Below are 23,468 nucleotides of genomic sequence, written 5' to 3'. Positions count from 1 at the left end.
CCTGCTGACACATCTTCAAGCCAGCGGTCAATCTAGGTGATCTCCAGAGGTGCATGCCAGCAGGAGCAATTCATTCACAGTCTGGCACCTTCTTCACAGTTCCTTGTTGCTGGTGGCTCCATTTAAATGCTGCCGGCTCCATTTAACTGCTGCCTTGTTTGCCATGTCTTCTTTATGCTGAGATAACTGCTGTAGCACATGGGTTATAAGGGGAGCTGTATTTTATTATTACCGATGAGGAAATGGTGACTTGCCTGCAGTTACTCCTTTGGTGAGCGTCAGGGTCTCAGGATCTACATATGACCTTTTTTACCTTGATTTTTGCTTCAGTCTGAAGATGTGACTTCTCTCAGATTTACCTGAGAAAATCCAAGTGTTTGTTGGCAGCTGCTATTTGAATACTAGCCTTTTATCTTCTTCATAAGTCTTTTCTTTCTTTAATGGCCTTGAACTATCAACAGAATTTTTCATAGCAAAAGAATTTTTTTCCTCTTAGAGCTAAACATTTATCAACTTATTTTGGCCTTTCATGTTTCATTTCACCAGCAAAACATTTAAAAATATATCTTAGTAATAATTAATTGCAGCCTTCTGTAAAGCTGCTGGCTTTGAAACACAATTGCTCAGCCTTTCCTTTTCTTCCCTTCCTCAACAGGTAGCAGTGAAGCATTAGTCATTTAAAAATCAGACAAAGGGTTTTGATGCATATGGGGAAAAGAGGAGGGTTACAAAAATGCTTAAACATGTCAGAGGGCCATGCCAGCATAGGAAGAGGAGGTGGAATATTAGAGAGACTGCTGCAAGAAGTAATTAATAATAACAAAAAAATAACTTTGCATCAGGGCAAAGAATTAACTATTGCAATTTATTGTAACTGATTGACCTACCTGAGGGTCATCTTTGAAGAAAAGGAACACAAGTAAGGTCCAGGTGCACACCTGTAAGCAAGGACACTCCGATTGCAAGGACACAAAAAATATCAAGGCCTGTCCAAGTCCTCAGAGTAGAACAGTAGTTCTGTCATGAGGAAAGAGCAATAAAATGTGTTCATTTTTCCTACATGGCTGGTGGACGGAGAGACCCTGCTGCAGAAACACTGCTGTGACAAAAGGTCTGACCACAGCCTCTTGTCTCTTTGTGCCCATCCACTGCTGAGAAATTGCTTGCCCATTTCTAACCCCAAGAATGTCCATAGGTAATGAAGCTTTCAGAAAAAAGGTTGACTGTTAACACCTTTCAAAATCAAGGGAAACAGGACCATGTTTTTCAAAAGCAGCAAGAAAGGGGCCACAGAATGTACAATGTCTCAGAGTTAGGCTTCTCTGAGGCTTTGTGTTTACCCTGGGATTTTCTGGGTTTGAGAAGTATTGTAGAAAAACAGTACTGTTCTGTCTAAGAATAGAATTTTCTAACTAAAAGCAGTTACTGCTGTTCTTCTAAACCTCATAGCTCTCCAACTTGCAGGTTACCTACAGTGTTCACTAAAAACAATGTGGGTTATGTACTGATTTGCTTTGGAATTAGGCTTCCCTTTTTCTCACTTTTGCATTGTTGAGAGTGACATCTTTAAAAAACCTGACAGGTTTGGTTTCCTACTGAGATTCTCTCCCAAGAGGTAGACCAGAACAAAAGAGATGAAAATGTGTGAGAAGGGAGCAGATTTGGCAAGTACTTTCAGTGTGAGGAAGGTGAGAGAATGAGGAGCTCTCTGAGGAGCTGCTCCTTGTAACCATGCACACTCTAGGAATTTATTATAAGATTTCTGTCTCTGGAGGGATGTTCCCTGAACTTGCAAGGCAGAGATGTTCAGAAGAGGAAAACAGTTTCCCCTTTGTTTAGCCGGATAAGATCCCAGCAGCTTTTAGATCTGTCTGATGGACATCTTTTTTACAGCTTTTTTGGTCTTCTGGAACAATGATGTGTGGATGAGGCAATGGATTGTGCATTATAGAGCAGCTGGAAAATTGGTAGCTCCTTTCTTTCAAGGAACAGTCTGGGAATCATCCTCTGGACAAGGAAGATGCACAGGGTATAAGAATAAACAACCGTTTATTGGGATGAGAGAGTGTACACTGCACTGCTGTTGCACTCCTTAGTGTTTATATGTCAGAGTGGGAAAAAATCCTTAACTTCTTCTGCCTTGAACATTGCTAAAAATGTCACCCAATCCATCATTAGTATCCATAAGTCTGCAGTCTGAGAACAAGCAAAGGGAAAGTAAGGGCTGTGTTTTGGTGCTTTTCACTTTGTGCAGAACTTTGTTCCTTTTGTTTTTTGCTTTATCCTAGTTCTCATTTTCACCTGATTCTCCCACTGTCAATTCCTTCAATTTTCAGAGAGACACTTGCTTTTCTGCCTGCAAAGACACATTAGAAATCAAAATATACCTCAGCATCTCCCTGTGAGCAGTTTTGCTTAGGTACCACGTGAAGATACCAGAGAGCAGTCATGAAAAGCATACTGAAAAGATGTGTAAGTCTGTTGTGTCAGAATCCTGTGTCCTGTCAGGATCTGTTGCTTCTCAACATTTGGACAGTAAATTGTCCTGACACCTCTATGTAAGTGAAAATAGTCATTAGATTAAAAAGCCTTTAGAGTTCATGATGGATTTAACAGCTTTTATGAGCCATTTGTACAGTGAAAACCCATTAGTCAGTGAACCATTATCAGGGGTGCAGGGCAACTTGGAAGCTGTTTTAGCCAAAGGCAGCTTTTCAACTTTCCAGAGCAGTTCCTGTATTGGGCATTTTTGGAGGACACAGATACATGGAAATAAAATGCGTGTGCGCCACACATTTTATTTCCATCAAATCAATGGTTTTTTATGGAATGAGTGTGGTACTTCAAAGCAAAATAAGCTGATATTTTGTGGTTTTGGTTACTGAAACTAGGCAGACAATGAATTATGACAAGATTTTGCATTATTTCTTGTGGACTGGATGACTCATGTCAGCGTAGTCCAGGTTAAGAACTGCTGTCAGAAAGAACCAAACTCAAGGCAGCCTTTCTCAGAAGAACACGTCTTGTTCAAAGTTAGAAGGGCAAATTCAACACCAAGTTCTGATTAAATTCTTTGGACTTGCTCTGAGTTCTTTAGGAGTTTTCGTTACTTTGCTAAATGCAAGTATTTGAACAAGTTTCATGGATTTGGTGTTTCTGAGGCAGACCAATAGGTAGATCCAGAGCATAGTTTAGAGGAACAAACCCTGAATTCTTTTAAGCACAATTTGGACACCAGTTTTTTGAGAACATCCTGGCAGATATGTCTATGTTCTAACCTTCCTGTGGGCATGAGGTGGAAAGCACTCCTCCTGCATTTAGAAGAAGCAGTGAAAAATGTTCCAAATCCTCCTACCAAACAAGCTCTTCCAAAGCAGCTGTTTCTAGCAGTGGCTGTTCATCTGAAGCTGTTCACAACTTCTGTTGAAGTACAGAAATTTTTACTGGTGTGTTAGATGCTGGATTTCATGGAGTCAGTAAAAGCTCTTTTAACAAGTCCTGGAGATCATTCCAGCATTTTGTACTGTTTGTTTTCGGCAAAGGCTGGATAGGCACTACAACCAGTCCTGGGACTGTAACTCATTTTCTGTCAGTCACAATTGATCACAGGTATTTTCCACCTCAGTATCTCTCAGTTTGCTCTCTCTCTCAGCTTCAACATCAAATCTTTCAGCTTGGGGAAAACTGTGTAATGCTGCACTGGGTGCCTATTCTTGTCATTAAAGGTGCAGTATTACTGGTGCTGGTACACATCTGGAATTCTAGTGGCGTTCTCTTCATTTGAAAAAGTTGATTCTGCAGATGTCTTGATGGGGAGATGAGGAGACAGATCAGGCAGGACAGAGAAACAAAATGCTCTTTATTACTTTTAATACCAGAGTAGTCAAAATATATCTCTGTTCTGCTTCTGTTGCTAAAAAAAAAATCATTCTGAACAGATGCCATTTTAATGAAGACTTTAATGTTAAGAAAATTACTTAGTCTCCACCAGAATTTGTAGATCATTTTAAGGTGTTATGTGCTGGAAACAGCAGTTTCCTGGCTGTGTGCCATTTGGAACTGGGTAGAGCATTAATGCCACCTGCTGAAAAGCTTCATGGGACCTGCTCAAGGGAAGATAAATACACTATACTTGTGGCTTGGAGTTTTAACAACACTTGATAATGGTGATGACATTCTTCAGGTGCTAAATAAAAATACAATTTTTTCTTGATCTGATATGTTCTCCCTCTTGACAGGTGGAAGTTTAATTCTCTTTTCCCCTTGTATAAATCTCATTCTTTATCATTTATCATCATTTATCTAAAAGGGTATCAGACCCCATTTTTCTGGGATCTTAAAGGAAAATTGTAGTTCTTAATTTTTGTTAAGAGAAGAGTCCTGATTTTCATACATAGAAGATAGCCAGTGATTTCACAGGAAGTTCAGAATGTCTGGATTTATATAGCTGTTTGAGGAACACATTTCATTTCACTATTGTTTTTTGGAAACTGATTTTTACCATAACAACGGTCTGCATGTACCTGAGAAAAAGATATTACATGAAATACAGAATATGTATTTGAGAGACAGAAAAGCGTGGGACATACATGATGTCCCAGAAGCAGGAGGCACAGCTGGAGAGTCTGGCCCTAAAAGCAAGACCTACCTAATTTTACAGAGTAGTTTGCTACTGTAGTAGTCAAGCAACTTTCTGATCCCCATCTTTAAAGTGTATGTCTTCCAAATGTTGCTTAAAGTCCCAAAGTTACTGTGTATTTAAAACTTTTCTTAATGCTCTTTAAAAATTCCATTCCTGCAATCAAGTGGTGATGTGAAAATCTCAACTTCAGTTTAAAAGAGTTAGCTAAATTTCCAGCTTTTTATTGCGAGAAGGAAAACTTACTAATAAAGTTCCCGTCAAAATTTTTAATTTATGTCTCTTTGCACTACACATACAGACAGACTGTGGATTGATGTAAATTACAGAGATTTTAATCCAGAAAGGTCAGACCAGGTTCAGTAACTTTCGTGCTATTAGTAAACAAAGTGAGAGTGAGATCACAGTGTGCAAGATCTGAAACCAGCCCCGAGTAAAAAACCAAGGAGCAGAGCCAATGCAGTGGAAAGCTCTTCCTTTTTAGCTCTGACCCCTTCAGTCTCCAGCTCACAGCTAGATCAGCTTTCTGACAGAAAACCTTTGTAAACCACCTTCAGTAAGGTTTGGGGGGGAAAAATATTCTTTTTGTTGTTTGTAAATGTTGGAAAACTAACAAAAGAGAAAATCCTACAGACAATAACTCCTGGATTTCTACTTTTTAAGTAGTAATTACATTATCACTGTGGTTGCTTTTATTTTAGAGTCAGTGGAGGGGAGAAATGTTGCTATTTAAAATTGCCTTCTGGAAACACCTCCTTTCTCCAGGTGTGTAGTAAGGTCAGAGTGCAAACATGGAAAAGTTGGGCGCATGATCTGATGTCAAGGAGCAGCTGATGCTTGTGAACAAATACCCACTGAGAGGGATGAACCCACCTATTCTTCCTGCTCACGATAATCCCCTTTGAAACTGCTGGCTGCAAATTTGCTGGTCTTAAAATCATTTTCTCCTTTTTCAAACTACACAAACCAGGGACAAAGACTTCTTTTAAAAGTCAGGATGAAGAGCATAGTAGATTATTAACCAAATTACTATTATCACCAAATGTCCTGAAATTCTAGCTATATTTAAAAAAATGAGATTATGTTATGAAAAATACAGGGGAACCTCCAAATATATTAAAAACATAAAACATTATAGGCTCTGCATGGATGTTTGGTAGTGTGGCATTTGGAATTTAATGTCACATTAATGCCCCCTGCTGATAAGCCTTCAAAATCTACTTTGAATCAAGCTCAGAATTTAATGGTCTTCTGCATCAGTACATCCCTTATATTAAAAAAAAACAAAACAAAACAAAAAAAAAAACCAAAAAACCAAAAACATCTAGCATATATCTCATCATAACTGGGTTCTTCCTAAATAAATCACATCTCTTTCAATTCTGCTACATAACAAGGTCTGTGCTGTCACAAAAGCAGTAACAACAGCTCCTTAGAATTGTCCCACATTAATCCCTTCTGCTCTTGCCTTAGTTTAAGGTCCAGTTATGTAGTATAATTGGATAGAATCTGAAGGTTAAAGGAGAAAAAGAATCTTTTTATGATGATTTCATAAAGAAAGCAAATTATTAAATTGAAATACAACTTGACAAAAAAGAGAAATTGCAAGAAGGTGAGCAGATATTCAGGGTTGTACTAGAGGACGCTGAGTCACAATATCACTGATGTTGGAAAAGCCCCCTAAAACCACTGAATACAGCCCTTGACCCAGCACTGCCAAGTCCACCACTAGCCCATGTCCCTAACCCATGACCCTAAATGAGAAGCCTTTTCATAGCTTTTATGATCTGTTTTCTAGGTAAATAAAATATATATTTAGTATTGATTTTTATAGAGATTCTCTTGCTAATAGCAGCACAGGTATTACTTGATTCCACAAGAGAGAGGAGGATTCATTTCCTCCCTCTTCAAGCCATGGGAGAAATGCTTTTCCTGTGCTGTCAGCAATTAAAGACACTACTGTGCTTTTTCCAGTTTCCATCACTTGTGCTGCTGCGCCTTTCCTTTGTCCATTCATCTCCCTGCCTCTCTGAGGTGCACAAAATCTTGTGCAAGTGCCCACAGTGTTGCCTGGCCACCTGAAGCTTATAGGGACATCCCCCCCTGCACTCATTACCTCTGAAGAGAGTGAGGAGACCTGTGTTGTCCCGCTCCAGCATCAAAGGCTGAGCTTTTCTCAGACAGAGCTGATGTAAAGAGGCTCTCCCAAGGCAGCCCAGCTCTTTGTGGTGCAGTGAGAGAAAGCTCAGGCAGTTACAGACACAGTGTGAGTAATGTCCCTCCTTCCTTCAGGCTGACAGTTGCAGCCTGTGATCAATCCGTGGATTGTACTTACCTGTCAAAGAAAGTAGGCTTGAATTTATTACATAAGAATCGCTGGTGAAAAGTAAAAGTCTTTACATTAAAAGGTTGAAAAACTTTGTTTTTAACTGAGAAAGCTAGAGCAGTGTATAAGTGCACTGAGTTATACAGATTGAGGTAATCAAGGTGCTTCATACTGTTGCTTATTTTATTTTCTACATATGAAAAGCTGTACTGGTTAGAGCGTTTTTATGCCTTTATGTCTGTTGCCATTAAGAGACTTGTACTGCTTTAACTGCACAGTTAGAGCTGGAGAAATCTGGATTCTTTATGTGGGTGAGCTCTTAGGTAACATTAAGCTATTGCAGTGTAGCACCTCGCCATTCTTCAAGGACCATTATATAAAAAAGGAAGCTGAAAGAGTTTTTAACCAGATGTCAGTATTTTTAGAGGTCATGCTACTCTAACAAAACAACTTCTGCTGAAATAAGTGCCTTAAGAAGACATGAACTCCTTTTTTTGGTCTGAGCATGTTTTCTTTAGCCATACCTAATCCATACTTAATTGCTAAAATGGTGAAATAAGACAATAAGTTCATGAAATGGACTTGTAAAAAGCTCTGCAGAGACTGCTTTGATTTTGAAGCTCCAGCTTCAAAAGCCTGTGTGCCTTAATAAACCTCTCTGCCTGTACTGCCCAGCTTGTGCCTGCATGCACACTGAATGGACTTCAGAACTCCTGTAACAAAGCCACATCCTGTGCTGGGCTGCTGCAGACAAGGTTGCTGTGTGCCCCAGTTGCATAAAAAACCTGATGTCAGAATCAGTTATATAAGGTGAGGGAGGGAGAACACCTTGAGGAGTGGCAGTGTAGAAAGAGCATTGGATTCCATATTTAATCTGACAGTGTAAAATAAATGGTTATTCAGCATAATGAAATAATTCACTTGTATTTGTTTTACCATTACGTGGAATTCTAATAGAGGTCAATTTTTTCTCTGTCTCTTCCATTAAGCAAAATAATGTTGCAATGAACAGTCATGTGTCTATTTTTTTGTCCTTGTTGTTTTGCAGTATTTTCATAAAAAGTAGGTGAACTGCTGCATTCAGTTTCTTGGCCATAATAAAAGATTGTGTAGTCAGCCTGATCTTTATAATGCATTACAAACATTAATTTGCTGCTGTTGCAGTCTTCAGGAGCCTTTGCTGTCCAATACCCTTCTCCTTCCACAGAGCTGGGTGTGCTGCACAAGTGTGAAGGTGAAACCTTTAAAGTTGAATCACTTGTGGTAAAATGGCACACAACAGATGCTTCACAAATGGCTGTAGATAAGGGCTTTTGCTGATCGCTGAAGGGCTCATCCTTCTAATTCCTATTAACAGATAATAGGGGACACGCACCTGCCACCCTCACACCTCAGTGTGAAATTTCAGCTGCTGGCACATCTAGATCAGATGGGCTTCTAGTTAGTGGTAGTCTTCATCTTTGTTATTTGTAAGTACAAGCTTGTCTGAAGGCATGTTCAGCATTTCCTTACTACTTGACCACTCCACTGTGTGAAAATGTAGGTCCTTCTTAAAACATTGTAGTAGGTCTGTCAGAATAGATGATTTCAGAAGCCCTGAGAAGAATTTCCAGAGAGACTACTGTAAAAAGGCTTGGCAAAATAACTGTTTCAAGTCAAATTATCCAAATCTACTATATTCTGGGAGTCTGCAATTCTTCTGCCAGAAGGAAGTTTGATTATTTAAGAAAACAAAATATACCTAAAATATTTTTTTTCTTTTATGTCAGTTCCAAGCACTATCAGCTGAAGGTTGGTTTACTAGGTAAAGATCAGCTGGCCACAAATAAATACGGCCAACACATGTAAAAAATATTGATCCAACATGAGTTTCTGAGCCCTCATCCTAATAAGGATACTTCAGGAAACAGACATGGTACTTCTTAAATAGAGTCTTGATCTGCTTTTAGGTGGGCAGAAATGGATCTTTGAATTTAATAATAAATGTCATTTGTTCCAATTTGCTGTGCTTCTAACATCCCTCTGCTGCAGCTGCAAGACTGGAGTTCCCATCTCCAAGGTAGAATGGACTCCCTTGACAGAGAGACACCTGGACCCATCCCTGGGCAAAAGAGCCTGGGATGCATAGTTCAATATTTCTGATATTATCCAGTAGAGAGCACAGACACGCCTTAACAATTCCTTTCAGCAGTAACTTGGGAGTTATTTCAGGACACACAGATGCCATGGCTGTTGGATGCTCCATTGTGTCTGTTCCAAGAGTCATGCACTCATCACCTCTCTGAGTAAAAGCACACCAAATTGTTTCAGGTTTTGCATAACAGTGGGTCACTAGAGTTCAGCCAGAGGGGGAGGCAGAAATATGATCAAAATGGGTGGAACTGTGAGCCACAGCAGGTGTGTCAAGGGTTAAAAATTCTTCTGCAGGTTTGTGGTGCTCATGAAACGGTGGCAGTTTCAGTTAAAGAAGTGAAAATCACTGAAATTTGCTGGAAACAAATTGAGCCAAGGGCATCAATAGATATCTCAGTGACTATCCACTAAGGAGCACCACATGCAAAATACTGGTTTGACTTCTTTCAGGAGAAACTAAAAAGTCATAATTTATGTTGCATTTGTGTGCAAGAACAGTTTTTCAGTTTTCAGTCGTGCACATTAAAGGTGCTCTAAGATGTATTATGAGTAGACTGTAGAAAGGCTGATAAGCTAATAGAATTTACCTATTTATGTATAAATAGCAGCAATACTAGGGGGGTTTCAAGTTTACTCATATGAACGTGCAATATCACTTAAATAGTGACAAAACACACAGCAAAAGGAGATTTTTGCAGTGACTGTATGCCTGTCTTTCAGGACAGACAGGTTGTCTGGCTAAAGGGTACACCAGAAATATTTCCAGCATCTTCCTTTTCTCCATAAGTTTCTTGCTCCTCTGTTAAGAATTCTGGGGAGTCTTCAGTCTAGGCTGATCAAAATTCTGTGTCTCCCCTCTTCCAGTACTGATCTCTGTCTTTTAAAGCTTTACGCCCCTTTCCCAAATGGGGTTGCCCTCTTGCTTGGTTACTTGCAAAACAGGGACTTTTCTGTGAGTAACAGTATTTAAAAAAAAATCTCCCATTTGTGGAGCATACAGGGAAGTGCTTTGCAATGAATTACGAGAGTGCATACACTGTGAGACTTAAGTGCCACTACCAATAATTTTATTTGGATGTTAGTCCTCTCTGAGTTTTGCTGTCAGAGGCTCTATTAGAGTGCAGAGGAGGATTTCTGGATATACACCAGTACCCTAGAGTTAGTGTAACTTACTGTACTGCTTACTGCAAAGATCCTCTTTCTTTATACTTGGGACACAATCTGTCATTAATGTGTGATTAACTCTACACCAAAAAATTACCCATTACCCAAAGAGGATTGCAAGACTTGCTTCCTATTTCTTAAACATTGAAGAAAGTGGTTTTTTTAATGCAGAGAATGCCCACAGGGGAAAGTGGAGCAAGGGTGTGCAGGGACAGGGACGTCTGTAAGGGCAGAACCAGTGTGGACTCTTGGAGCAGGGCAGAATTTAATGGTGAGTCAAGGGATGGATGTTACGTGCTACGTAATTAATCCATTTAAATGACTGAAGGAAAACCACACCCCAGTTGCTTAAGTCCAGCTTGTCAAGATTGATTTAAATTCAGCAGGAATTTTTAAATGGGACTGAGTCAGACACACAATTTTTCTTAACACTCTCATGAATGAGCTTCTACAGAATCAGGACCTAAGCATATGTATCACTGAGCCTTTTCATGTGGAGGTTATTGACTAATCCAAAAAAATTTGGTCCAAAAGAAAGATAAATCAGGCTCTGCTGTGACCTGAGGGCAGTCATTTTATCTCCTCAGCTTTTGTCCCCTTTCTGTAAAATGATGATAAGAGCATTTTCTTAACTTACAATGGAGCAGTGATAATAAATATTAAGGATTATGACATGGTTAAACACTGTGCTAATGGAGGCCATTAAGCACCTTAGACTTATTAGCAGCCTTGTGTCCATTGGCTGCCTTTCTGATGTTATTGAGCATTTTTTATTTTTCCACAAGTAAACTCAAGGAAATGAGTTAATAAGGATTAATAAACAAACTCTGCAAACTGTTAGTGTTAAACTGCATTGTGTTTTCTGAATTAGTAATGGGATGTTTTGTATCTTTAGTTTAAATCAGCCTGCCAGTTCTTCTCCACTTCCTTCAATGTTTGGAAACCTGAAAACAGGGAGAAAAGGCTACGAAATTCAGGCCCATTTGATTTGGACCCCGGAGTGCTCATAATCCAGGATGTCTAAAAGGCAGCACTGCATCTGTCCTTTATCCCAGCAGCCAGGGAAAGTTCACTGCCTTGCAGGGAGCCCTCCTGTCTCTGACATCCCTGCTTCTGGTCAGTCTGACCCCTTCTGGCACTTGTCATCTCACTCATGTTAAACACATATTAAATAGTTACCACCTGGAAAGGAAAAGGGAAGGGAGAACTAAAGAAGTTTCTGGTTGCATTTTGCTGCGAAGCTGCTTGAAGAAGGGAATACTCAAGATGAGGCACAGGAAGTTGCCACACAGAAGTGGTCAGGTCTTCACTGACTGTACCAGCAGCAAAAAATTTGATCCTGACTGTGCTTTCTGTATCTCACGTCATCTCTTGGGGTATGGTAAGGTCTGTTCAACTGGAGGTCAAATTTCTGCTGCCTGCTGTTACTGTTTCAGTGAGATGGTGGATGTTACCTACAGGATACAATGTGTCCACAATTCCAATTTATTTTCACAGATTATGTTTTTTAGGGTTTTTTTTCTTTCTCAGAAGAACAAGACGCAGAAACACAGGGAGTGTGAACAGAATTGGGTTCATTATTGAGGTGTTTCGAGACCAGGCGGGAAGGTCCCTGCCCATGGCAGGCAGATTGGAATGAGCTTTAAGGTCCCTTCCCACCCAAAGCATTCTGTGATCCTGTGATTTGTTATATTCTAGGTCAATATCAATGTTGAGTCAGTCAGCCAAGAGCTGTATTTTATATGCAAGAGGGGTTTTTGCTCAGCACTGAGTCCGCATTTGAGAATGGAAAGGTCAAGGTTAGTTGTGGAACTGCTCTAGAGGCTGCATTTGGGATAAGTGACATTTTCCTCCCATATCAGAACACCTTATTTTTTGAAAAGCATTATCTTTTCCATATGACACCCTGAGAAGGTTAAAAGTTCAGTAACCTGCTTTCCCTGTTTTCCAGTAAGACGAGAAAAACCAGCTGTATGTTGTGTCATTTATTATTTATCATTTACATGTGTTTGCCAGCTGGGGCTGGAAACCTGAAGTATTTCTGGGAGTATGTTTGGGATAGGAAGGGTGGTTCAGATTGTTTTTGACAGCCCAGGTCACATGAGGTGCTGAAACTGAGTTTAAAGACCTCTATATCCAAGCATCCTGTAATCTCCAACATGTTTATCTGGGCATGTCAGGTAGAGTAGTGATAGTGTCATTGCGTTTCTCTGTGTTAATTAGCAAAGCTGAGTTGCCCAGGTTGATCAGAAAATCTATAGCTGCTCAAGGAGTTAAATTCAAATGTAAATTAACTCCTGTGTCCTTAGTTGTGGGACTGTGTTTGTACTCATGGAGTTTCCTGTGAAGATCTCTGGGGAATACACAGATTGCAGCATCTTGCTTTCTGTTTGTTAAAAGAATTTATTCTGGGCAGGTATGTGGTCTTGAAAATAATGCATCTACAAAGTGAGATGGTTAATTTGAAAGGTAAAAAATGGGGAATGGAACGTCACAACCATGGCTTCACTGTGACATTCTTTAAAGTCTTAAAATTGACACAGGGGTGTTGTGTAGACTCCATCCTTTGAGCTGTTCAGAAACCATCTGGGCAACCAACTAAGGAGTCCCTGCTTGAGCAGAGGAGGGTGGACTGACCCCCAAAGGTCCCTCCCCACCTCAGCCACTTAGGGGTTCTTTGGTCTGCTACTTGCTTCAATTAGTAATCTGATTTCATTATTTTTTCTTATTTTAGTCCAGCTCTTACTCAAATATACAATAGCTTTAATGACTGGCTGTGTGTGCAGAGATGTGCCAGAGGAATGCATTAATAGCTTCAAGTGTATCTTTGAGATAGAATTGCCAAAATTAATTTTCAGAGATCTTACAATAATCTTGCAGCAATACAGTTTTGATGCACAGATCCTGGAGGCAAAATACTAAAACCAGGACCTGGTTATTCCACTTTTTTCTATAGTGTGGCTAGATAACTTGTATAGTTAAAATGACAAAAGTAGTTGAATAGTGACAACTTCTGTAATAGTGTCACTAGTCTCCATAAGGAGGATTTTGAAACAGATCCTGTAGTCAAAATTTAAAACTATAGGATTTGAGTTGGAAGGAACTTCTAGAGTCCAGCTAGTCCACCCCCTGTGCAATGAACAGGAACACCTTCCATTAGACCAGTTGCTCAAAGCCCAGTCCAACCTGACCTTGAACACTTCCAGAGATGGGATAGTCACACCTCTCTGGGTAATCTGTGACCTTTTTTTACTACCTTCATTGTAAAATACATCATCCTTATGCCTAATCTGAATCAACCCTCTTTTAGTTTTAAAACCATTGCCCCTAAAAAAAAAAAACAACACAGTTATAAATCAATATTACTATTTTTGTCGTGGGTGAAGACTATGATGTGAGATTTTCTTTGCAGTGTGGCAGAGGGAGAACAAGAATTAGTAAATCTGCTTATTTTCGTGAGGTGAGTTTTGGCACGCCTTTGGTGAGGTTGTGGTGACGTGTTGCTGAAGCAGTGTGAGAAGCTGATACTGTGGCTATATACAAAAAAGTGATTGCTGAGCTTCCAACCAACCCATTTAGGAGCCATGAAGTATGGAAAGAGAGACCAGAAAGGCTCCTTGCAGTTCATATCTGTTATATAAATGCAGCTTCAGACTCAAGATAGTTTTTTCAAAAGTGGCTGTGGTAGAATGGGTAGGTCAGGCAGTGCACTGAAGTCCCCACAGGTTGCTTGTGGAGATTTCTGAGTAGACTTCTAAAGCTTTACTCATAAAGAAGCATCTCTGGGGAAAAGTGAGTGGCAGGAGAGAAGTCTTCCTCTGGATGCGTCTTCATCTGGGACGCACAGAGGGCTCGTGTGAATTAGCACAACACGCACGTTTTCCAGCACGGGCTTGCAGCTGCAGCAGGGAAGTGTTTTGGCTTTAGCTTCCTCTAGGCTTAGTAACAATCCTTTCCCACTCCCCTGCCACCGAGCACAGGTTTTTTAGCCGCCGCTGCTGCTGCTGTCTCCTGCCACGCTGCCATCGATCCCTCCTGCGCTGACACTCACATGCCCTTTGAGCTGTCACAGCTCCTGTCCCCCTGCGGACCGCCGCGGCGCGGACACGCTCCCATCTGAGACGTTCATTGGCGTCGTTCGCCAAAAGGTTTATGTAACAGATGTTGCAAAGCAGAGGCACAGAAACACAGAAACACACACACACACACACACACACACACACACACACACGCAGAGGCTCACACACCATTATGGCAGGGGTTGTCAGAGTGACGGTGAAGGGAGGATGGTCCACAGGACTGGAGTAGCTCGCAGGCACAGCTGCATCTGTTCAAAAAGCAACTAACGCCTCTCTGTGACTATGCTTTATTTTCAGCTCGTCATCATGGCTGGGACTGTTCTGCTTGCCTACTACTTCGAGTACACTGACACTTTTCAGGTGCATATCCAAGGTTTCTTCTGTCAGGATGGCAATTTGATGAAACCGTACCCTGGGACGGAGGACGAGAGCTTCATTTCACCACTTGTGCTGTACTGTGTGCTGGCTTCAACCCCGACAGCGATCGTGAGTATGAGGAATTATCTGAAATCCCCATAAACAATGACAATACTGCTGTGATATCTTTGTCCCTTCGCCTCTCTGTTCGGCTGTAATTGATTTACACTTAGCAGGATCTCTGTTTTGCCTCAGCCTAATATGATCTTCATCAGTTATCTCCAGGAGTAATTATTCTGAGGTAATCACAATGCAAGGCTGAGGGATAGAGCTTGTTAAGCCTTTTACAATAGCTTGCTTACTTCACTGATTAGTTGTGAATTTCCTGGGCTCCAGAGAGGCTCTAATGGAAAGGTTATGTATTACTGGAAATAAGAAAACGGGATAAAGCTGAAGTAAAATCCAGGTCAGATGTGCAGTATATCCAGGATTATTTCCTGCTATATTAAAAGGACTGTTGAATGGCCTTAAAAGGCTTAGATGAGGAGAAGGATGCTAAATACAAAGAAAAATATGAATGCTGTTTTCTTTTTTTTAATAGTTTCTTTGTTTCCAACAGTCACTAAACTTTTTTTTTACCTGATTTTATTCACTATTCAGCCAGTAAACTGCAATTTTTAGCTTTTTAGCTTTTCTATGCAGATGAAAATATTCAACTAGAGGAGTACATACAATGCCAAACAATTTATTGCACTCACTGGTTAGCAAAAGTTTGGCCCTTTTCCATTTTCCACACAGAAAGTTGCATATTTCACCAACAGCCCAAGCTTTGCTGAATTTGTAATTACATTGATAAATTCCCTTCAGATTCTGTTTATGGACTTTTGTTTAATTTCTTTCTCTTTATTTCTTCTCTGTTAGTATTTATTTCTTATATTAATTTTGCTTTTCATCCCTTTCAAAAGTTGATTAAAGCTGTACATTACATATTTATTTTTAAATAGTGAGTGCTTCATCATAGTCTAAGTTTTGTTCTGCGGTAATTTTAGTGCACCAAATCATGTTCTTGTCACAGAATGTGGTAAGAAGTGTGAAAGGGATCTGCAGAAGAGGCTATAGGTTTAGGTACAGGACACTTTCTAAAGACAAGCAGGTGTTTTGAAGTGGATTACATCATAAGTTTATGAAAAACATCTGCAGTAACAGAATTATTTTATGTATTGGATGTTTTGCACATCAAGGCTTTCATTTTACTTTCTGCTGCAATGATAGATTATTTGAAAATAAAAAAAAACAAAACCAAACTAAAACAAAACAAAAAAACTGAACACCCCCCATTTTGGACCTTCCCCATCAACATAGTGCCAGTGTTCAGGGGTGTAGCTTTCACAGGTGCTTTTTGTAAAGGTAGGTGGTGGGTCACAGCCATGCCTTGATTCCAGAGCAATGACATTAGTGGGTGGTTTGTCCCTTGATTACTGACAAAATGTTGGGTAATGAGTGTTGCTCTTTATTTGAATCTTCTATTTAAATCCTTGCTCTGCCAAAATTTTATGCTAACCTTTCAAGTTTTGCTGCGCTGGATCAGCATTTCCTTTGCTTTGTAGTAACCCAAGAAGCTTTTCTTAATTACTATTCTTTATGAAAAGCTGAGTTGGACTCGATTTGGCAGTACTGGGTTAATGATCAGACTTCACGATCTTAAAAGCCCTTTTCCAACATGAGTAGGTCTGTGATTCTTTGAAGAGTGTTTTATTTGTAGCTTCCATAGCCCATGTTAAACACAAAGAATTAAGGGCTGTAATGAATGCCAGGTAAGGTTGTTGAGTGCTGAAGAGACCTTCAGCTCAGTGCTGTGTGGAGCTGGACTCTGTGAGCTAACCCATCCCATGCAAACTGTGCAGGAATGCTGGCCTGAGTCCAGGCATCACCCTGGGTGAATGGATCCAGGGCTGGTTTAGCTGGTAAACCCTGCCTCTTGGGCTGTGCTGTGCTGCTGCACTGGACACATTGCTTCACACAGAGAAGGCATGGTCAGGGACAGCACAGGGCTCTTGGCACCATGCTCAGCACCAGTGATCTCTAGGTGCAACCGCAAGGAGACAGCAGGTCAAATTTCCCTGGCAAAATATTTTTTTCCCACTTTTAATGCAGTATTTATTAATGCATTGTTTAATCACATTATTTAATTAGTTGCATTGTTATATTGTATAATTAATACATAATTCAATTATTTAAAGTTCTGTTACTTAATATTGGGTTAATCTTCAACCAGGGCATATGTCAGAGATTTTTATGTCCTCCTGACTGGTGCTCATCATAAGGTCTTTATAGGAGTAACTTAATTTTATTTCTCATTCCCATCTTTTCCTGAAAGACCTTCTTCTCTTTGAACAGTATTTTCACACTTTGCTTCAGTTTGTAGCTGACTCTGCAGACCAAATTTTGGCAATGGTTATCAATAAAAAGATTATAAATGAGACAGAAAGTGAGCTCAGATTCTCCCTAAATGCAGTATTGTACTTCCCTGCTGGTTAGTCCATTCAGAGTGTAAATATCCTCATCTGTCATCTTGTCCCCAAATGGGTGCTGCCTCTCACTCAGCCTGCCCGCAACCTGGGAAGAGAGGTTTGATCCAGTCGAATGTCCCAGGGATTTCAGTGCAATAAGCAAATTTCTATTTGCTCCTTGCACTGAAGGAGCAAATAGAAATTTCCATTTCTATTTAGACCATGACAATTTTCACTCTTTAAAAAAAAAAGAAGAAACAAAAACCTCCACACAAACAAGAGAGCCCACACAGCTGTGCATCGTGGGAGGGAGCGCTGTGTGCATTCACTCCATTCACTCTCAGCTAAGTTGTAGCTTCACTCCCTACACTTTGCACTCAGGAGGAATCACCAACATTGTGAAGCTCCGCCAACAAGACATGACTTAAGTAAGAGGTAATGCCATTACTTTTGCAGTTATTTGTTTCTCCTCTGCACAACACTCACTGCTTCACTTCCTAATGGCAAAGCGGCTGATTTGGCAAATCATTGGTTTGATGTGGCAGCAAATTTGATCTCTCTGTGTTGCTTTCACATTACCACCATCCTGACACCTCGTGACATGAGAGGAGTGATTGCTGGTGGAAGCCAGCAGCAATAAGGTGCTGGCTCATAATAAAATCTAAAAGGGCTTCTGGAGCTGTGGGAGGAATCCCAGGGATCTGTACAAGCTCCCTCATCTGAGATACAAGCAGCATTAAGTGCAGTCCTGTGTGCATGGGTCTGGGGAGGACTCAAAGCCATGATTTCAGCACAGCTTTGAGGTGTTACAGCACTTGCAGGCCAAAAGGGAGCATCTTTATGAAATTAATGGAATATCTTTGTGTCTCTGTCATTTGGCTACGACACTGGGCATGGGGAAAATGAATGCATGTGTTTTATTTCTGAGACCACTTTGCAGAAGTGCTGCTGTGGGTTGGTACCACTGTATCTGCATTTCCCTGCACTCTTAGTGGCAAAATAAATGTGACTGGCCTGGTTTTATGCAATTTTATCCATTGCTTTTGAAACATTTATCTAAAAATATTCTCGGATGACTCCACCACATTCATCAGTGTCCCTGAAGACTAGCTTTCCCTGTTAAGAGGTTACTGCAAAGCAGCCAATTCCCCAGCTGGCACTAAACAATCCTTCCAGAGTTCAGCACTGCTGCCTGCTCTGCTCCATCCAATGTGATTTATCTGCCCACCCGAGAGAAGCAGAGAGGCTTAGGAACAGAGCCAGCTCGCTGAAATGAATACTGAACAGTGGCAGAAAGCTTCAAGGGCACTGTTCTCACTGTTCTTCGTTACCTTAAAGTGAATAGAAAGTGCCACTACCATTTTCACAGAGTTTAGTTTCTTTTCTTCTGTTTCCAGGTGGGAAGTAGCAGCCTAGATGTAATCTGTTAACTGTCCAGTGCTATTAATTTGTGCATAAGAGTATTTGTGTTCAGATAAGGTTGAAATCAGTCAAATCAAAGCAGTCTGATTATGAACTAGAAGCTGAATTACAGTGTTGATCTGAAGTAGGAGGAAATTGTTCCAACTTCTCTCTACAATCTGCACTTACCCCTCAAACTTCAGAAACATCCTTCTTCTCGGTGGTTCTCCTATTCTTTCTTGATTCCTTGGCTTTGGCTTAGCACAGCCATGTTACTACAGTGATTTATTTCTGTAAGGGAAGCCAGGGAACCTCTGCCTGTCGTGGCTGATTCCCCTGTGGCTGCTCAGCTGCAGCTGCCAGGAAAACCAAGAACGTCTGACGCAGCTCACTGCTCTGCTACAGCAGCTCCTACCAGGCTTTTCCAGGCAGGAATCACCAGGCTTTGCTGGCCATGGTGCTGCCAGAAGGCACAGCCTGCTGTGCCACAGCCTGCTGCCCACCATGCTTCCCCCTGTGCTGGCACAGCTGGCTGTGTCCTCTGCCTTCCTCTCCTGGAGTCTTACCAGGGCTGCTGAGGTGGTGAATGAGGAGCTGGGATACCAAGGAGCGAGGAAAAGGTGTGCCCTGTGTAAATGTTTATATTCTGCTGTTTGCACACCATTCTGGAAGAATAAATACGCTTTCCTGGTTTGGTGCAAAACTATAAGACATTTCTGTTGACAGTGTCTCTGGGACCCTGTGGTGGTCCCAGCCACATGCCAGTATGTGAGGAACAATGCGGGGCTGTGGAAAATGTTTATTTTCTTCGTTAGAACTTCAGTATAATTATTTTAGTTTTACCACAGTATTATGTTTTTGAGCACAACCTTAAGACAGTTTTGGGTTTTGAGCAGGCTAGAATATAAACTGTGGATTTCAACCCTTTTGACTTAAAATAAAAAAGACAAACAAAAACAATAAAGCAATTTTCTTGTTTTGGAAAAGTACTTGCAACTGTTCTTTGCTATTGTTTTCATTCAACAACAACAACCACCCAGTCCAAAACACAATGAGGTGAGTAATTGAATGCAGATTGAACCCATTGAGTTTGTATGGTTGGAAAATTAAAAGTGAGCTGGCATTGCAACATTCAGCTGAAGACATTGTTTCATTACCTTGTATAGCTTTGCAAAATACAGTATTGGTTCATGGGGCCTGAGAACACCTGTCCAGGGTGTGATGGCAAAGACAAGAGAGTGTCTGAGGGAGCTCTCAGCTGGTCCCTGTCCTCAGGACTATCAATGATAGTGATCTTATCAGGGAAAGCCTCTGCAGGCTTGGATCAGGGCCCTGTCTGTGGATCGCAGCAGAAATCCTGTGTCCTGGGGAGGGTGTTGAGGCAGACCTCAGCCACCCTTTGCCTTCTGAGGTGCCTTTTCTCAATACAAATGTTGCTAAGTGTTTGCCACTTGGGTTTGACCATAGAGTGTCTCAGCTTCACAGTGTCAATACTGGGTCCTGAGGGTAGCAGAGAGGATGGCAGATCAATATTCCTCAGGGGCTAAGGCTAAATGTGAGGGAGATCTAAGGAATTAAGGAATTCACAGCAGTAAGTGAAAGTCAATATAAGCCATGTTCTTAGTGGGGACTGTGGAGAAGAGGAAAACATTGTTCAGATCACAAGAGGCAGCCTTGCAAGGGACACCAGCTTCAAAAATTGAAATGGATTAAAAATTAGGCAAACTTTAACAATGAGGATAGGCAAACATTGAAGTAGAGGCTGTGGAATCTCTATCCTTGAAGTCATGAGCTCCCATGTAGAGCCTGAAGAACATCCCTATCCTGACTGCAGCTGTTCTAATGCAAACCTCAGAGACACCACAGTGCAAAAGGGCAGAATTGCTTTTGGCCCAGCTGAAGCCAGTGCTGATGAAACACCCCCTGGAACATTTTGTAAAGGTGACCTTTTGGTGAAGAGTCCTGCTTCTCCCAGGGAGAGAGTGTGTGGAGTCATGCTGAAACTGGCTGACTGAGGCTGAGAGCCCCATGACCCTCATCGGCTGCTATTCTCTGTTTCTGAGTGCTCTGCGTGCAGCTTGTCTCACAGCCAGTGCCTTCCTCATATCCTCTCCTCCCCTTGGCTGCTGTTCGAATGCTGGAAACTTGATTAATTTGGTTCTTTCTATTTGTGACATTAAAAACGCAGCCACACGCATCCTTGCACAGGATTTGGGAAATGTCATACGGCTTGCTGAAACCTGCCCAGAACTGAGAGCAGTGATGTCCCAAGATATAAGTTCAGTTTTGTTTGCTGCAGAGATTTTTGTGTGTTGCAGCATGCCCCTGGGTGGGGTTTCAGTGTAGAAAGTGGTGTTAAAAAAGGACTGTCTGTGTCACAAGGGTGCTGTTAGAGTTAACAAGTTGAAGGATTTAAAAGCTCACAGAAATCAGAATAATGTTAATTTGATACCTAGGAAAGACAGATAGGTCATGTCTGCACTTCACGTGATTCTCCCTAATATAGGAACTCCGTTGTCTTTGTGTGATGGGAAATAACATCACTTGTACTTTTTCAAGAAAAGCAGCAGAAGGAAGTAACTTTCACAGAGAGGCAGACTTGAGGCAGTCCCAAACTGTGGGCACAGTGGTGCATCCTGCATCTCTCCCATGTATCTTAGCTGGTGCTCCTCCTTCTTTATCCATGTGGAATTGCAGCAGAAATTAAGACAGTAGGAACTTCTACACAACCCCAGTGTTCACTGGAAGTGTGAAAAAATTACAAAAATAGTGTTTTCACGTTTGTCACGAGTGAGTGAGTAAGTGGGAAGCAAGAGGGCTGTGAGTATCACCAAAACTGCAGGAAAAACAAAAACTCTCCGACAACATTTTTAGTGTTAGAGAATGAAGGCATTACTTTATTTCTGGCCAGGATGTTGTTCTGCTCAGGACATGCAACAGAAATAATTTCATTTTCACGTAGGCCAGCTGTGCAGAGAAAATCATTCCATGCCACACGTATTTTAAGAGATTTTTCACGAACTTTATATAGTCAAAACCCATAGATATTCTTTGGTTTAATGTTCATTCGTTCCAAGTTACTTAGTTCTTAGTGTTTGGTTTCCTATTGCTTACAGATATTTTCACCTCTGGTGCTAAGCAGGTCCTTATTCTTCTCTCTCCTTCTCCAGAGCAGGGGTGTTGTTTGAAGTTGATGGATTCATGGCACTTGATGGCCACTGATGGCTGTTAACTTCGGTGAATCTTCTGTTCTGGTCCCAGTCTGTAGAGATTTTAAGCTCATCAGGCCTTCACCTGGTGGAACAATGCCCTAAAGGAAAGAGGAAATAAACCCTAATTCCCTTCCCTCGTGGCAAAGGCGAACATATGTTTGATACTTGATGATATCAAAGGTCTTTTCCAACCTATCTCATTCTGTGATCCTGTGAAAACTGACCAAAGTTATAAAATTTAAATAATTATAATTAAGATATTTTCCAACATGAGGTGCAGCGTCTGCCAGCAGCTGTGGGACAGCAAGGAGGCAGTCAGGGCAGATCCCACTGGAGGAGTGAGCTGAGCAGCTGGAGTTGCAATGAATCTGTAGTGGATTTTCAAAGGGAGAAAACAGAGGTGAGGCTGGGGCAGCATGACTGGAGCACAGGAGGAACCAGATTGTGGCACTCTACATGCACAGGAGTTTGGAGAAACATGACTAAAGAGAAATATTTTTACTACTGGAGAAGTGAGCAAAAGCATGGCAGGGGAATAAAGAAGGGATGCAGCATTTGCTGCCTCACCTTTGCTGCAGCATTTGAACTGAGGTACAAGGCCAATGTTCTGTTCTGAGAAAAACTGATAGAAGAAACAAAGGGGGTTAAAAGCTGTACCAGTCAACACCATCAATAATTATTCTTCTAAATTTAATACAACTCTTCAAAGCTTCTCAAACTTGCCCCACTGCACAATTACTGCAGGAGGGCAGCTCCAATATCCCACTGTTCTGCAACCTCCTCTCAGTTGTACCACAGACACATTCCTGGATAGTTTATTTTAGTACATCCTCAAAGAAACAGGTCTTCTTGTTGTTCAATTTTTTTTTTAAACAAAGTTGTGCAAATGATCCTTTGTGTGAGCTTATTGGAAAGTGCTATGGGGGAAAAAAAAAGAATCCATGTCCTTTTAAAAGCAATAGTTCCATTATTTTGTTGATTAAATTGAAAATTAAATTTACGAACTGTCAGTAATCTGTACAGGAGTGCAGGGAGTATCAGGTGCTAATGCTGTGCTGAGAACTTGAAAGGGGGAGATGAGACATTTCACTGTCTGAAAATGTCAGCTGAAGGACTATAATGGATAAAAGACTGTTGAAGAGGAAAATGGACGGATAATTTTATCATCTGCTGGGTCAGGATGAGCCAGGAAATAAGTAAAGTGTGTGCAGCAGAGGGCTTTGAGAGCTGAACATTGAGGGGCAAGTATTTGGTGACGCTGCCAGTAATGGGAAGGCAGGGAAAACTGAAGAAGTTTTCTCACTGGAGAGGTTGAAATCAGCAGAGGAAAAATGCCTGCTGGGTGGGTTCTTCTAATTCATGCTGCGGCTTTGGGTCATCCTCGTATTTTTACCTGGTAGTTATAGGAAATGGAATGTTAGCAAGAGCTCTCAAGCAATATGTCCTCAGTGTAGATGAGCTGCTATTTTATTCAGGAAACCAAGAACAAAAACACATGCAGGGCACTACCTTTGCTTCACTATTACCTACACCGTGCCAGACTGCAGATCATTTGTGCTTTCAATCCAGTGCAGTTCTCCTGACATTTCTACTGTCTAATTAAGCTAGTATGATACAGAAGTTCATTAACCTTGCATTGTTTTCCCA

General features: G+C 41.1%; 1 protein-coding gene across 5 annotated transcripts in view; it reads left to right on the top strand.

Annotated features, from left to right (window-relative positions):
• Nucleotides 1-23,468, top strand: part of PLPPR1 (phospholipid phosphatase related 1) — a 120,460-nt gene that overhangs the window by 74,671 nt on the left and 22,321 nt on the right. For all 5 annotated transcript variants that reach the window (XM_030968430.1, XM_030968431.1, XM_030968435.1 and 2 more), the window contains one exon: nt 14,639-14,827. In XM_030968430.1, coding sequence (XP_030824290.1) covers nt 14,639-14,827 — 189 coding nt within the window. The remainder of the gene's footprint in view (nt 1-14,638; nt 14,828-23,468) is intronic.

This window comes from Camarhynchus parvulus, chromosome Z (assembly GCF_901933205.1).
Source record: "Camarhynchus parvulus chromosome Z, STF_HiC, whole genome shotgun sequence".
NCBI lineage: Eukaryota > Metazoa > Chordata > Aves > Passeriformes > Thraupidae > Camarhynchus > Camarhynchus parvulus.
The sequence above is the reverse complement of the archived record's forward strand: the minus strand, read 5'-3'. Positions and strand labels throughout refer to the sequence as shown.